The sequence below is a fragment of the Hyla sarda genome, chromosome 5 (genome assembly GCF_029499605.1).
Source record: "Hyla sarda isolate aHylSar1 chromosome 5, aHylSar1.hap1, whole genome shotgun sequence".
NCBI lineage: Eukaryota > Metazoa > Chordata > Amphibia > Anura > Hylidae > Hyla > Hyla sarda.
This window is the reverse complement of record NC_079193.1, coordinates 313,558,146-313,574,597: the sequence shown is the minus strand read 5'-3', so window position 1 is coordinate 313,574,597 and position 16,452 is coordinate 313,558,146. Positions and strand designations below refer to the sequence as shown.

General features: G+C 42.2%; 1 protein-coding gene across 7 annotated transcripts in view; it reads right to left on the bottom strand.

Moving 5' to 3' along the window:
• The window catches only part of LOC130274181 (cingulin-like), a 419,288-nt gene that overhangs the window by 104,659 nt on the left and 298,177 nt on the right, over positions 1 to 16,452 (bottom strand). For all 7 annotated transcript variants that reach the window (XM_056522196.1, XM_056522193.1, XM_056522192.1 and 4 more), the window contains one exon: positions 15,220 to 15,329. In XM_056522196.1, the coding sequence (XP_056378171.1) occupies positions 15,220 to 15,329 (110 nt within the window). The remainder of the gene's footprint in view (positions 1 to 15,219; positions 15,330 to 16,452) is intronic.

Here is a 16,452-nt window from a genome sequence, read left to right as displayed (position 1 = left end):
CGCTTCTAAAGGGTTAATACCGCACATCGCCGCGATCGGCAATGTGTGGTATTAGCCGCGGGTCCCGGCCGTTGATGAGCGCCGGGACAGACGCGATATGATGCGGGATCACGGCGTGATCCCGCTTCATATTGCGAGAGCCGGCGCAGGATGTAAATATACGTGCTGCATCGTTAAGGGGTTAAACCGCATGGTCAATGGCGTATACGTAAAAAAAATTCCAAAGTCCAAAATTGTGTATATTTTTGGTCATTTTATATACCCTAAAGAAAATGTATGAAAAGTGATCAAAAAGTCCCATCAAAACAAAAATGGTACCGATAAAAACTACAGACCAGTAAAAAACCTACTAATATAGGTGCATGTAGTTATATTTTTTTAAGCCATAAAATAAAATAAAACCTACATAAATTGGGTATCCTTGTAACCATATGGACCTACAGAATAAAGATAAGGTGTCTTTTTTTTTTACCGAAAAGTGCACTGTGTTGAAACGGAAGCCGCTAAAAAGTACAAAATGGCGTGTGTTTTTTTTTTATTTTGTCCCACAAATAATTTTTTGGGGTTTCGCCTCAGATTTTGTGCTGAAATGACTGATGTCATTACAAAGTAAAATTGGTAGCACATAAAAACAAGCCCTCATATAGGTCTGCTGGTGCAAAACAAAGCGTTATGATTTTTAGAAAGTGAGAAGGAAAAAACGAAAGTGCAACAACAGAAAAACCCTGCGTCATTAAGGTGTTAAACTTCATCTATTTTTTCCTCACTGGTTTGCAAATGTTAAAAAGAAGTGTTGATGGGGCATGTAAAATATGACATTCATCCACAACAGCATTTACTGGAATTAAACATTTATACATTTTCCCCTATTTTTGTTTATTTCATTTTGAAATAATTTGATCATCTAGAAATTGTATCCAATGTACTTAGTGCTGCACAAATATGTAATGCATTTTCCAAAATTTGGTGCAAATATTTCCAAAATTATTAATATGTGTCTTTCTTACCACATCACGGATACTGTACATGTGCCCTGACTGCATCCAATAAAGATGATACTAAGCAGACACAATAAGTATTTAAAGTTATGTGTTTTGTCTACTTGGGTAGTAACACTGATTTAGAGAGCAATCTGCTTCCATTCTGATTAAAGTGAAATCCACCCTGGGAATACAACAGATTCATTGCTCCTGTCTATAGTATTTTAATGTTGCATTATTATTCACTAAATTACTGATTTCTCACATATCTTCATGCAGGATACTCTACGGTGAGTAAAGACAATAAAAAGTCAATAAATAACTATGAAGACAATAGGGATAAACCATGGCCACAGATATCAAAATACACACATCATTCTAATGTTACTTTTTATTGGCCATGACCATGTAAATATACACTTCACGGTAACACAGTGGTGTTTGCATTTTACATGGTGCTTTCGTTTTTTTTTTTTTTTTTTTAATTAAACAAATATAGCTTAGTTCTTTGTATTATAAAAAGTTGTACAATTTTTCATTGCACTTTCTCTATGATTTTAAGTCACTTGATTGTAGTCTTTCTATGGAATCCTTCATTGTTTACTAACAGCAGAAAAAGATCTGTCTTACCATGAACCCGTGATACATTTCTTGTTGTCACAGTCCCATTTTGGTTCCTTATTGTGGTGTTCTCTTTCCCTCTACCTTACTTGTCCTCATGGACACATACACTGGCACTTGTATATTTTTGCACCCATTGCAAGTGAGGGATGACATTTTTCTTCTTCTACCAATTTTCTCTACCGGATGTGCTCCTTGGGAAATTGCTTTGGTCTTGTGTGCTGAAAAAGTGTACAGTGTATCCACTGCCAACATGTACACTGTGGCACAAAATTGTGGCACTGTAAAACACCAGTATACAGCAGCCATATCGTCTGCATGTCACTGGGAAGGTTTAAAGGGGTTATCCACCATAAGGGGATTTTAGTACGTACCTGGCAGACAGTAATGGACATGCTTAGGAAGGATCTGCGCTTGTCTTGGGGATAAATGGCTATGTTGTAAGATCACCATAACACTGTGGCTAGCTTTTTGTAAACTGGTATTTCCTGTTTCAGTTTTCTTTTTTTTTTTTACTACAAATCCCATAATTCAATTTTCTTCCCTCCCACACATCAGCCGTTGAAACAATTGAAACAAAAATGAGCTGCATCGATCAAAAGACCTGTGGTTTTCAATTATGGTGCCTACAGCTGTTGCATTAGCTGTTGCATTAGCTCCCTGTCATCAGCTGACTTGTGAGTCAGGTCTCGGCCGCATTGAAAGCTGGGAAAAATCCGAAACAATAGTCATTTTGTATGCTGTTAAAGTGTACAGGACTGGTGACACACAGTAAAGGAAAATAATTATTTGATCCCCTGCTGATTTGGTATGCCTACTAGGACTGCACGATATATCGCAAAAGCAATCGAATTGTGATTTTTGCTTTTTGCGATACAGCGATACGGCCCCGTGGGAAAACTTGTGATTATCTGCTCGGGCCAGCTCCTGTGCGCTGCTGCGGCCAGAGCAGGTAAAAACAAATTTAAATACTAAAAGTCAGTGTTTCCCAACCAGGTTGCCTTTAGTTGTTGCAAAACTACAATTCCCAGAATGCCCGGATTGGCAAAGGCTGTCCGGGCATATTGGTAGTTGTAGTTTCACAAGAGCTGAAGACACCCTGGCAGAAATACACTGAGCTACGTAAAAGGGCGCAGGGAGAAAAATAAAAATGCTGTTTCCCTCCGTACGGTCCGGTGTCTCCTCTCTTCACCATTAAACTAGTAGGAACTTTCCCTTTTCAGCCAATTACTGGCGGCAGCGATGTCACGTGTCAAGCCAGTGATTGGCTGATGGGGAAAGGTCTTTTCGGCAGCAAACACACTAGGTTTCCGAGTGTATTGCTGCAGTAAAAAATGTGACAGGGGGGAATGTGACAAGAGGAGTATGTGACATGGGGGGGAATGTGACAAGAGGAGAATGTGACATGACGGGAATGTGACATGGGGGGAATGTGACAAGGGGGGAGAATGTGACAAGGGGGGAGAATGTGACATGGGGGGGAATGTGACATGGGGGGAATGTGACATGGGGGGAATGTGACATGGGGGGAATGTGACATGGGGGGAATGTGACATGGGGGGGAATGTGACAAGGGGGGGAGAATGTGACATGGGGGAATGTGACATGGGGCGGAATGTGAGATGGGGGGGAATGTGGGGGGAGAATGTGGAAGGGGGAGGGGAGAATGTGGAAGGGGATGGGGAGAATGTGGCAGGGGGGGGGAATGAGATATGAGGGGAGAATGTGGGGAATGTGACGGGGGGTGAAATGTGATATGGGGGGAGAATGTGGCAGGGGGAGGAGGGAATGTGACGGGGGTGAGATGTGATATGGGGGAGGATGTGGCAGGGGGAAGAGAGGATGTGACAGGGGGAGGGGGGGATGTGATATGGAGGGAGAATGTGACAGGGTGAGGGGGGATGCAATATGGGGGGAGAATGTGGGGAATGAGGGGGGGTGAGATGTGATATGGGGGGGAGAAAGTGGGAAATGAGCAAGGGGGAATGTGGCAGGGGGGGAGGGAATGTGATGGGGGGTGAGATGTGATATAAGGGGGGGAGAATGTGGGAAATGAGCAAGGGGGGAATGTGATATGGAGGGAGAATGTGGCAGGGGAAGGGGGAATGTGACAGGGGGAGATAGAAATTAAATGGGGAGATGTGAAATCGGCAGTGGGCATAAAACGGGTGGATAGTTGTAAAATGGAGGAGATTGGACAAAAAATGGCAGGATTTCACCATTTATTCATTATATTGCATGTCATATCAAAATCGCAATATTTAGGCCCATAATCGCAATCGCACATTTTACCCATATTGTGCAGCCCTAATGCCTACTGACAAAGAAATAACCAGCCTAGAATTTTAATGGTAGGGTTATTTGAAGAGTGAGAGACAGAATAACAACAAGAAATCCCCCCAAAAAAGCATTTAATCTAAATTATGAATTGATTTGCATTTTACTCAGTGAAAATATTTGACCCCCTATCACTCTAGCTGCAAGGTGTCTTTCATACAGGTAATGTGATGAGATTAGGAACACTCTCTTAAAGGGAGTGCTCCTAATCTCAGCTTGTTGCTGATTGCTCCTAATGTCACCTGACCTGTATAAAAGACACCAGTCCACAGAAATAATCAATCAGATACCAAACTCACCACCATGGCCAAGACCAAAGAGCTGTCCAAGGATGTCAGGGACAAGACTAAAGACCTACACAAGGATGAAATGGGCTACAAGACCATCGACAAGCAGCTTGGTGAGAAGTTTACAACAATTGACGACATTATTCGCAAAACATAAAATGCCTGTCGATCTCCTTTGGTCGGAGGCTCCATGCAAAATCTCACCTTGTGAAGCTTCAATGAGCATGATAATGGGGAGAAACCAGCCCAGAACTACATGGGAAGAGCTTATCAATGATTTCAAGGCAGCTGGGACGATAGTCACCAAGGAGATCATTGGTAACAAACTGTGCCATGAAGTAGAGCCATGTGCAAGATTGCTTTCCTAATCCCACTCCTGGATTTATGACCATTACAGTCCACTCCTGCAACATGTGTCTCCAAACATTCTGTCACCGCTTTCATAGATAGCCTCAGCCCAGTGCAATTTCATCTCCTTCGTGTGCTTTTCATCCACTCCTTATGCCATTTCATCAGTTCAATGTGTTATTTCAGAGCTTTGCAGGACTTCGCTGGATTTGTGTATCCCCCTTTCTATTTTCTGCGACCACCTGCTCCCACCCTTTAACCTCTTAAAGGGGTATTCCAGGAAAAAACTTTTTATATATATATCAACTGGCTTCAGAAAATTAAACACATTTGTAAATTACTTCTATTAAAAAATCTTAATCCTTTCAGTACTTATGAGCTTCTGAAGTGCTCTCTGATGACACCTGTCTCGGGAAATGCCCAGTTTAGAAGAGCTATGCTATGGGGATTTGCTTCTAAACTGGGCGTTTCCAGAGACAGGTGTCATCAGAGAGGACTAAGACAGAAAAGAACAACCTTAACTTCAGAAGCTCATAAGTACTGAAAGGATTAAGATTTTTTAATAGAAGTAACTTACAAATCTGTTTAATTTTCTGTTTAATTTTTCCATTTTTGCACTTTCGTTTTTTCCTCCTTACCTTTAAAAATCATAACCCTTTCAATTTTGTACCTAAAATCCATATGATGACTTATTTTTTGCGCCACCAATTCTACTTTGTAACGACATCAGTCATTTTACCCAAAAATCTACTGCAAAACGGTAAAAAAAAATCATTGTGCGACAAAATTGTAGAAAAAACAACATTTTGTAAATTTTGGGGGCTTCCGTTTCTACGCAGTACATTTTTCGGTAAAAATGACACCTTCTCTTTATTCTGTAGGTCCATACAATTAAAATGATACCCTACTTATATAGGTTTGATTTTGTTGTACTTCTGGAAAAAATCATAACTACATGCAGGAAAATGTATACGTTTGTCATCTTCTGACCCCTATAACTTTTTTATTTTCCGTGTACGGGGCGGTACAATTTTTGTATTAATCGGACTTTTTGATCACTTTTTATTCATTTCTTTTCATGCTATAAAAAGTGACCGCTATTTTGGAACTTGGAATTTTTTTTGCGCGTACGCCATTGTCCCTGCGGTTTAATGAACTATATATTTTTATAAGTCGGACATATCCACATGCGGCGATACCACATGTTTATTTTTATTTACACAGTTTTTTTTTATGGGAAAAGGGTGATTAAAACTTTTATTAGGGAACTTTTTTTTTGCAATGTTATAGCCCCCATAGGGGGATATAGCACTGCACACACTGACCTTTTACATTGATTAATGGTTTCTAATAGGAAACCATTGATCAATGATTCTGCCGCTTGACTGCTCATGCCTGGATCTCAGGCACTGAGCAGTCATTTGACGATCGGACACCAGGAGCAAGGTAGGGATCCTCCTTGTGTCCTATAGCTGTTTGGGACACCACGGCGGTCCCGAACAGCCCACTGAGCTAGCCGGGAGGGTCTAAAGGGTTAATAGTGCGCGGCACCACGATCACTATAGAAAAAAAAAACATACGTTTTTGAAAATTCTGTCCATTTTTAATGGGAGGGGTCTTGTGTGGGGACTTTAGGATTCAAATGCGCATGTGCAAAGTAAAAACGTATACGATTTTCCCTTATGGAACCGTATACATGTGCGTTTCCCATTGACGTCAATGTTAAAAAAAACTTATGCGGTTGCAGTACGGTTTTTAAACCGGAGTCAAAACCGTGGTTGACCACGATTTTGTCTTCGGTTTAAAAACCGTACTGCAACCGCATACTTTTTTTTTACATGGACGTCAATGGGAAACGCACATGTATACCGTTCCATACGGGAAAAACGTATACGTTTTTACTTTGCACATGCGCATTTGAATCCTAAAGTCCCCACCCAAGACCCCTCCCATTAAAAATGGACAGAATTTTCAAAAACGTATGTTTTTTTTTTCTATAAAAACTGACGGAACTGTATGCACTTTTAAAAACAGTACACTGTTTAAGAACGCATACAGTTTACTTTTTTCCATACTGTGCCATCCGTGTTTTTGCCATACAGTTTTCTTTAGAAAAACGGATTGAAAACAGTATGGCAAAAATGTGATGTGAACCCAGCCTTACTTCAAGGGAACTGAGCTGCAATACCACACATAAACTGAGGACAAGAGTGACGCTGTTTCTGGAAGATAGCAGCTATGTTTCTTCTAATTCTAAATAAGCCCTTTCACTCATGCAGATTTCATAGATACTAATAATGATATTTATATCGTACAAACAAATTCTGCAGCACGTTCCAATTCTGATGCTATACACTGACTTTTGGCTTTAATATCATACACAATGCCATTAGGGTAAGCCCTTGTCACTGTAATCCTTCATACAGGCCAGCTGTTTTCTTAACAATAAGCCCCAATGCCCAATAAATCTTATTCAAAGACTTTATTATATCTTGAGGAAATAAAACAGAAACATTTGTTTAAACTTCTATGTTGTAAAGCCAGCACGAAGTGTGACCGCCATTCTTTTTTTGAGGCTGGCGAGCTTGTACAATTAGAATCCGTGTTGTGGTAAGCGAGCGCAGCAAACATTTCAGTGGTTAATGAATGACGGTCGGCTCTTTTATACAACTCACTGCCCCCGTAGTCACGAGGCTCTGGAAACATTTAATGTATGTCGCTGCACCAAAAGAAATAAAATAATAAATGCCGCCCCTCTGTACATTGATAATCAGAGCTTTGGGGGGATTGGAAATAAGCAGCTTTTGATTATAGCGTGGCTAAGTTTCAGAACAGGACTTTTACCAGGTGTAACCCTCTAATTTTATAAATAGGCCCACGCACTCCGCTGGCTGCTGCTGCAAGGCCTCGAATGAAAAGTCTGGCTTAAACATGCTCACAATTCTCCCCATGCTGAATTAATGGCGCTTCAGATTTAACTTTGAAACATCTCCCACCTCTTCAGGGAGCCATCTCACAGCCTCGCAGTCTCTACTTTCCCAGTGGGGGGAAAAGCCTCCCAATTAGGGAGGCATTTCAAAACTGCTGACAAAATGCAATATTGAGATATGTATAAATATTTCATATGATGCCTCAAAGTTTTCTAGAGCTGTCTGGCAGTCTCTCTTTAAAATGGAAAAGAAGGTCCCCATGCCAAGCACATAATATAATAAAAACACAGACTAAACTTGGATTCATATACATGGGATATGTGACATGTGTGGGATTTAAAGGTTTTAACTTTTTGCAGTTTGGTGGAACATTTGATACGCTGCTAAATAATACACAAAAAAAAATCAAAGTGCTTAAGAAAATAAAATTAAGCAATTAAACATTACAGTTATGTACACTATGGGGAGCTCCTATACAACTGTAATGTCATCCACTGGAACGTAAACTATGAGAAAAACCAACCTCACTAATCTGCCTTAGAATGCCAACCTATTACAACACTGACTGTCTACAATTCTGCTAGCACAATCGGGTGATTAGATCTTTCCGAAAATGACCTGTGGCAGCCAAACTTGTAATTGATTATTGATAGTTGGCAATATCAATGTAGCTATGAGATTTCTGAGATTTAAAGGGGCTGTATGTGAATTAAAGGAGAAATCTTGTGGGGAAAAAGTAGGGATCGATCGATATAGATTTTTTGGAGCCGATACCGATAACGTGTGAACTTTCAGTCCGATAACTTATACCGATATTCCTGCATTTTAATTCCCCCCCCCCCCCCCCCAAATATCCTTGGTAAAATGAGGGTGCGTGTGTGCGGGTATACCCTGATAAACTGTTTCTGGCCCAGCAGAAGCCGCTGCAGATCAATGATTTAATGCGGGCGATTTAAATCAATGAACTGCAGCGGCTTTGCGGGGCCAGAGACCGCTGCCGCCACCTGCTTCTCTCCCCCTGCCTGTCCTGAGTCCAACCACCGCTGCTGCCCGCCGTGTGTGTCCAACCACCACCGCTGCTGTCCTGAGTCCAACCCCGCCACATTGCTCAATGGAGATGGAGAAGCTGCTGAGTGAGTTCAGCCCCAGGCGCCCCTCTTCAGCCCTGCCCCGGCCCTGCACTCTGCTGCCCTGCGGCCGGGGCATGCTGTACCCGGACACCGGAGGAGAGCTGTCCCTGGTCACCAGCCTTGCCTTCACCATGAACAGAACCACTGGCCTGGGGATATAATTATAATTACCTGTTCCAGGGGTCCGCGCTACTTCTGACTCCGGCAGCGTCCTGCGCTGTTGCTGTGCACTGCACAATGACGAGTGACGCCCTCAATGCGACGTTACCGTCAGTGGCCCGGCGCATAGTGACAGCTCAGGACGCTGCTGGAGCCATAAGTAGTGCAGACCCCGGGAACAGGTAATTATAAAACCGGGGATGGGGGAGGAAAGGGGCAGCGGCGGCGGCGGTCTCTGGCCAGAGGGGAGACAATTGGGCAGCAGCGGTGGTTGGACTCAGGACAGGCAGGGGGAGAGAAGCGGGTGGCGGTCTCTGGCCAGAGGGGAGGCAATCGGGCAGCGGCAGTGGTTGGACTCAGGACAGGCAGGGGGAGAGAAGCGGGCGGTGGTCTCTGGCCCCGCAAAAGACGCTGCAGTTCATTGATTTAAAGTGCTCGCATTATTGGCAAGGTAATTGCCGATACGGATAACTTAGAAAATCATGAATATCGGCCGATAATATCGGTCAAACTGATAATCGGTCGATCCCTAGAAAAAAGTCTGCGGATAGGGGATAAGTTTGAGTTCACGGGGTTCCGACAGCTGGGCACCCCCCAAGATCTCCTGTATCGAGCCCCGGCTCTCCTCCACAGAGGTGGGTCACGACACCCGGCCCCTCCATACAGGTCTATGGGAGAGACGTTTGCCTATTTTCTATATAGAGGGGGCATGGGCAGGGGGGCGTGGCGCGCCGCTGTGGAAGAGAGCTGGGGTTCCATACAGGAGATTATGGGGGGCCCAAGCGGTGGGATCCCCAGCGATCTAAAACTTAACCTTTATCCTGCGGATAGACGATAAGTTTTCTTACACGTGACTTCTCCTTTAAAGGGGTACTCCGCGGTTTAAAGATCAACTGGTGCTATGAAGTTAAAAACAGATATGTAAATTACTTTTATTTAAAAATCTTAATCCTTCCAGTACTTATCAGCTGCTCTATTCTGCACAGGAATTGTTTTTGAATTTCCTTTCTGTCTGACCACAGTGCTCTCTGCTGACACCTCTTTCCATGTCAGGAACTGTCCAGAGCAGGATAGGTTTGCTATGGGGATTTACAAATCTGTTTAACTTTCGGGCACCAGTTGATTTAATGTTTTCCAGCGTGTGTGTGTGTATATATATATATATATATATATATATATATATATATATATATGGCTCAGGTAGTAGAAAAATTTAAGCAATAATACTCCCCTACCACTATCCCCCACAGTTGCAGCTTCTGGTCCCCACTGGTCAGTACTTCCTCCTGGTTCTAGTGTCATCACAAGAAACAGCCAATCACTGTTTGAGGCATGAGACAGTTGCAGTCAGTGACTGGCAGGACCTGTTCTCATGCACTCTTTTGGGATCATGAAGAAGAGAGAAGAAGTAGGGCCCACAATACCACTTTAAGTCTAACCTACACCCTCATATTACAACATGTTTACATAAGGTCAGAGTAAGTAGCAGGGAAGGAGGATTCCTCCCCTTGGTGTAGCTCTTTGTCTATATAAGTCTGTAGTTTTCCTGGGTTCCTACCCTTTGGGGTTGAGTTCTTCTGTGATGCAGTGTTTTCTCCACTGGTGCTCACAGTGCCACCCAGTGGACTAATCCTGTTACTGCAGTTATATGTCAGGTTTATCTTTTCTATCTAATCTTAGGTTTGACACAGAATGTCAGACGTCATCTGACATGCAGTGAATGAGAAGTTTCCTTGCCAAATGGCTAAGAGCACCCTTGCTGCCGCAATTGTACTGTAGTCCTCTTTGCTATCCCTCCTTCTACCTGTGATGTTATCATATGGGTGAAGAATTTTGTTACATAAATGAGCTGAAGGAGGAATTTAGAACTTCTTTATGCTAGGAGAGCAGAAGTCCTGTCCTGCACGATCCTAATAATTCTAGGAGTTCTCCTGCTAATTATGTACTGTCTGAATTAAGAGTAATTGATGAAGCCCACTCCTCTACCTTTTCTTCTAAAGACGACATGTCTCATTAGATCACTTTTCTAAATATGGAGAACATGCATAAACTTATCCAGGCAATCTGGTCAGAAGACCAGAGAACATATGACGGGATAGATACACCTTTAGGGAATAGAAGGTCTTCAATGTGCATGAATCCCTCAAGGTTCTGATGTTCTTAAAATTCTAGGCACCTGTTAAGGTTCTTGTCTTAATCAAGAGACTTAAACAGATGTTCACCTTTGGGGAGCAGCATCTTCTGTGGCTAATGCCCCACCAAGGTGGATGTGGCTATAGCCAAACTGTCTAAGAGAACCTGAAAGAGCCCGACAACGAGAGTTGAGTGTGCCTTGAGAAGAAGTAACCATGCTGCTGCTGTGAAACCAGGATGTAGCCATGCTTAATATCAGACCTTTAGAATCATATGCTAATAGGAGGACCTAGAGGAGGACCTAGATGGAAAATGTTCAAGCAATGATATCCTGGCATTGTTTGTCAACATGGCTATGGACTTTATTTCTGACTCATTTGTGTCTCTGCGACCAAGCTGGCTGTAAGAAGCAAGGGCCTGTCTACTACTGGAAGATGTGCCATTTGGATCAAGCCATGGCAGGCTGATGTATCCTTCAAGAAAAGCCCTATAACCGTGAATTCAGATCAGGGAGATTATTAGGATGAGAGTTTGATCTTCAGGTTACCAGAGGAAGGGTTAACAATTTTGGCTTTTTCTGGCCAGATTAGATAACAGATGATACCTCTCCCTTCCTCTTAGATGTTAAGAATCCAGAAAGGAGTTTAGTACATCCATACTTCCAAAAAGGAAGTCTCCTTGAGGTCCATCTACAAAGACCTCAATAAAGGCAATTCACTTCCCCTAGCGGCGGGACTTTTAAAAAAAACTTTTTATCCCTCAAAAAAATGTCCTTATCTCTTTTTCTTGGCTGAATATAGGATCCAAGACTTCCATAGCCTCTATGCAATGCATTCAGAAGTTTTTAGGCCTTTTCACATCTTTCATATTTTGTTATATTGTGGCCATGAGTAAAAATAAAAACGTCAAGTTTTCCCCAATCATTCTCCATGCAATGACAGAATGAAAACAGAATGCTAGAAATGTTTGAGTTGACCACAGGTGACTCCTTGATTGGAGTCACCTGTGGTCAACTCAATTGATTGGCCGGCCAATTGGAAAAACACAGTCCTGTCTATATAAGGTCTAACAGCTGACAATGCATATCAGAGCAAAAACCAAGCCAAAGAAAGAGCTGCCTGTAGAGCTCAGAGACAGGAAGAAGAAGAGCAAACAAAGCAAAGTGGATTCCAATGGTCACTCTAGCTGAGCCACAAAGATCCTCGGTGTAGATGGAGAAAACCTTCATAAGATCAACCATCACTGCAAAACCAGACAGAAAAAAGCCTCTCATCAGTGAAAGACACATGAAAGCCTGTATGGAGTTTGAAAAAAAAATTACAAAAATAAATAAAAAGCACCAAATGGACTCTCAAGCTGGGAGAAACAAGAGGGACTGATGAAACTGATAAAACCAAAATGTAACTTTTTCGCTTCAATTCTAAGTGTCAGGAAGAAAGCAGGCACTGCTCATCACCTGCCCAATACCATCCCTACAGTGAAGCATAGTGGTGGCAGCATCATGTTGTGGGTGGTTTTCCAATAGCTGGGACAGGGAGACTGGTATGGGTTGAGGAAATACTGAATGGAACAATGTACATAGTCTTCATGAAAACCTGATCAATAGTACTCTGGACATCAGACTGGGATGAAGGTTTACCATCCAACAAGAAAATGGGGAACATTTTTCAAAACCTGTTCAGAGGAAAAGTAGCTGAGTTGCCCATAGCAACCAATAAGATTTATTTCATTTTTCAGAGGTCTTTTCAAAAATAAAAGAAGCGATCTGATTGGTTGCTATGGGCAACTCAGCAACTTTTCCTCTGAACAGGTTTTGATAAATCTCCCCAAATGACCCTAAGTGCACAGCCAAGACCTATGTAAATGTCCTTAAAGGGGTGCTTTGCCCCTAGACATCTTATCCCCTATCCAAAGGAGACGTGGTAGCCATCACACCCCCTCCCATAGACTTGCATTAAGGAGGCGGGCCGTGATATAACGATGCTCCGGCCCCTGTATCGCTGGTCATTACGCACGGAGCGATTCTGCCCAACCAACCAGATTGCCTCTTTTTTAAAAGACCTCTAAAAAACAATGAAAGAAGTGATCTGATTGGTTGCTATGGGCAACTCAGCAACTTTTCCTCTGGACAGGTTTTGATAGATCTCTCCCAATATGCCATAAGTCACATGGTCTCCAGAGGAGGCATGGCTATGCTGCAGAGGGTGGGTGAATAGCAGGCTGGATGGGATTAACTGAAGTAATGCTATCCACCCACCCATGGAGACCATGTGACTATATTGTCTCTGGCTGCATAAAATGTTGTGGTTGCTCTCAAAGCTAAGCATAAAAATGTACATATTATCTTTATAATGACTCCACTGTATAGGGATAGATTAAAGCAGATACTATCCTATATTATGAAAGGTGTAACAGTGAGCGCAATTTTACAATAATCAGTTGCCAGGAAGAACAGACAGAGGCTAGAAGGAGCTAGGAGTGATGATGAACAGACATGAATAGAGGGGGCGTGGTGTGACGTCACATCCCCAGTCCTGGAAACCCCGAGGTTTCCGAAACTGGAGACGCATCTCCCACACAGAATGCAGGTGCTACAGGGAGATCGCGGGGGGTCCCAGCAGGGGCCCCCCACGATCAGACATCTTATCCCCTATCCTTTGCCCAGAATACCCCTTTAATGTAAGACATCTTTTTTTTCTCACTTGAAACTTCTAATTGATAAATGTGGGATTTACCTGTCAGCAAGGCTATTCCCTAGTAGTTTTCTATTGCATAATAAAATAATTGGGGAAATTAATAAGACAAAAAAAAAACTTTCTTCCCAATTCAATTGTTTTTATTTCTCGTAACAATAAAATAAAGTAAAAATGTGCATATTTCAAACAAAGATAAGCTGTAAATAAAAAAAAATAGATGATTTGTCGATTTTTTTTATTGGTGAACTCTAAAAGGCATGTATATGTTTATAGTTACACTTTTTAATTTCTACAAAACATTTACATTATGGTACAAATTCAGCAACTTTGCAAATAAACTCAACTAAAGATCTTCTAGGTGGGAGGAGACATAGGAGATTTTTGATCATCTAAAAATCTCTAAGTTGCACTGACTTTAGTTGCATTGAAAAAGCAATACATATAAGTTTTTGGGGCTTCAACCATCCCCACGGCTTCCCCACTGATCAATGGAACCTCACTGGTTCCCCACTGATCAAATCAATGGAACAGGAACCCTGGTCCTTCTTCACACCTGGTTGCATGCTGTAACCTCATGAACAGGGACATGAGTCTTCCATTAGAATACAGTGGCGGTCACGTGTGCACAGTTGCTCCATTTATTTTGTATGGGAGATGCTGGAGATAGTTTAGCGCTGTACTCTGGTAGCTCCCTTATAGTATGAATAGAGCAGGTGTCGGAGCCCCCAGTCTTTATTTAAAATCTTGGGAGCATTACCTCTACATTAACCCTATAATGTAATCATTGCAGTCACAGACGAGGAATTGTCTACATGACTAGGCCATGTGGCACTGCTCTGCTACAGCAGTAGGAACATGTTACTATATAACCACAAGAGGTGACATCTATTTACTGTATGCATTGTCTGAACAGCAGGAGATAGGTAAGGAAAGACATACAAAGGTAAGACACTTCATTTTAAGAAAACAAACTGCTATATACACATTAAAGGGGTGCTCAGCGTTTGGAACAAACTTTCGAACGTTGGAGCCGGCACTGGGAGCTCGTCATAGTCATAGCCCTGAACCATCATGACATCACGCCCCACCCCCTCAATGCAAGTCTATGGGTGGGACGTAACTCCCGGCGCCAGCTCCAGCGTTTGTAACAGTTTGTTCCAAACACTGAGCAGCGGAGTACACCTTTAAAGGTAGATTATTCACACCTCTAAAAAGGGGGGGGGAACTAATATAAGTAGATAAAAACTATGCATACATACAAACAAACAATAAAATATGGCCTAGTCACAAGGAAACACACTTCACCCTTATTTGGCAATTTGCTGCCAAGTAATAAAACATAACATTCCAAGATTTGAAAATTCCAAAATCTGAACCATTGTCCTTAAACAAAAGTTATAACTAGTGTAAATTATTTAGCTCAACCCTCAAAAAAACTGAAGAAACAAACAAAAAAGTCTCGAAAATAAACCAGGCACTCGAGTCATAAAAAGAGTACTGTAATACAACACTATACCTAGGACTGCTTAACAGTTCAGAAAAAAAGATGCTTTAAACAATGCAGAAAATGATGTGCGGCATTTATCAAATTTACTTACTTTTGCTCTTTGATCCACTGATTAACATTTGCAGCCACAAATTCACTTTCCTTATGGAGGCGACTGTTGTCAGTTTGTGTTGCTTCTAGAGCTTGGCGCAGGATTTCCAGCTGTGGATGTAGACAGATCAAAGACTATGATGGACTCCCTAGAACAAGGGCTATCTGGAATACTAATAATAGTCTGTAATACTTGTAAAGAATCAAGTCATTTTTCTCCACTCCTTCAAATAATCATGGTTTCCTTGTACATGCTATTAATTGATTCAATATGTGAGATGGAATGTCTGAACCTTTCCCACGCTTTACATTTACCAGTTTACTATAATATGCATTAGTCTACCTCCAGAGGTTGTTTAATTCAAATCAGGCTTATATTATAAAAAAAATAAAAAATAATTATATATATATATGAAAAGAGCCGCTACAACTTGTAATGTTTAAGCCGTGGTTCTAGGTTAATGTGTGCATCATCATGTGATTCCCATGAAGAAGCTATTTGCCGTTTCGATAGAACTTCAAAACAACTGCAAGCAGGAGCTGGGCAAGATCAGAGGAGTTATTAGGATTTATCTGTAAACTATGTGGATTTCTCTGATGACTTATTACAGGGCTGATTGCGAGGGAAAGTACACTAAATTATTATCATTTCAGTACTTGTTTGTAGCTCCATATTGTCCACCTGTGTTTCTGCTGCAATTCATGGCTATGAACTCCTGACAATGGAACATACTCCTGCAGGTGAGCTTCTATCCATTCCGTAAAGTTGGCTATAAACATTGGATTTTAGCAGGATCGACCACCTGTGTATGGTTGCCTCCCGAATCCACATCCATAGGAGATGTCAAGGGATGGAAGAATACCCTTGCCTGACCCTTTTGTTCTTGGAAGATGAGCAGATGCCAGAGGAGGCTAGCATATACTTTCTCACTTTTACCCATTCAAAGTACATGCACATGGGCATTAGAAGAGGCTGTTCCAACTACCTGAAAGGCCACCTTAAAGGGGTACTCTGTCCCTAGACATCTTATCCAAAGGATAGAGAACACGTTGTCTGATTGCAGGGGCCCCCCACGATCTCCATGCAGCACCCAGCATTCTATAAAGTATGCCCTCCTCGTGATGTCACACCACACCCCCTTTATTCTTGTCTATGGGAGGGGGAGTGACGGCCGTCACGCCCCCTCCCATAGACATGGATGGAGGGGACGTGGCGTGACATCACAACGTCACG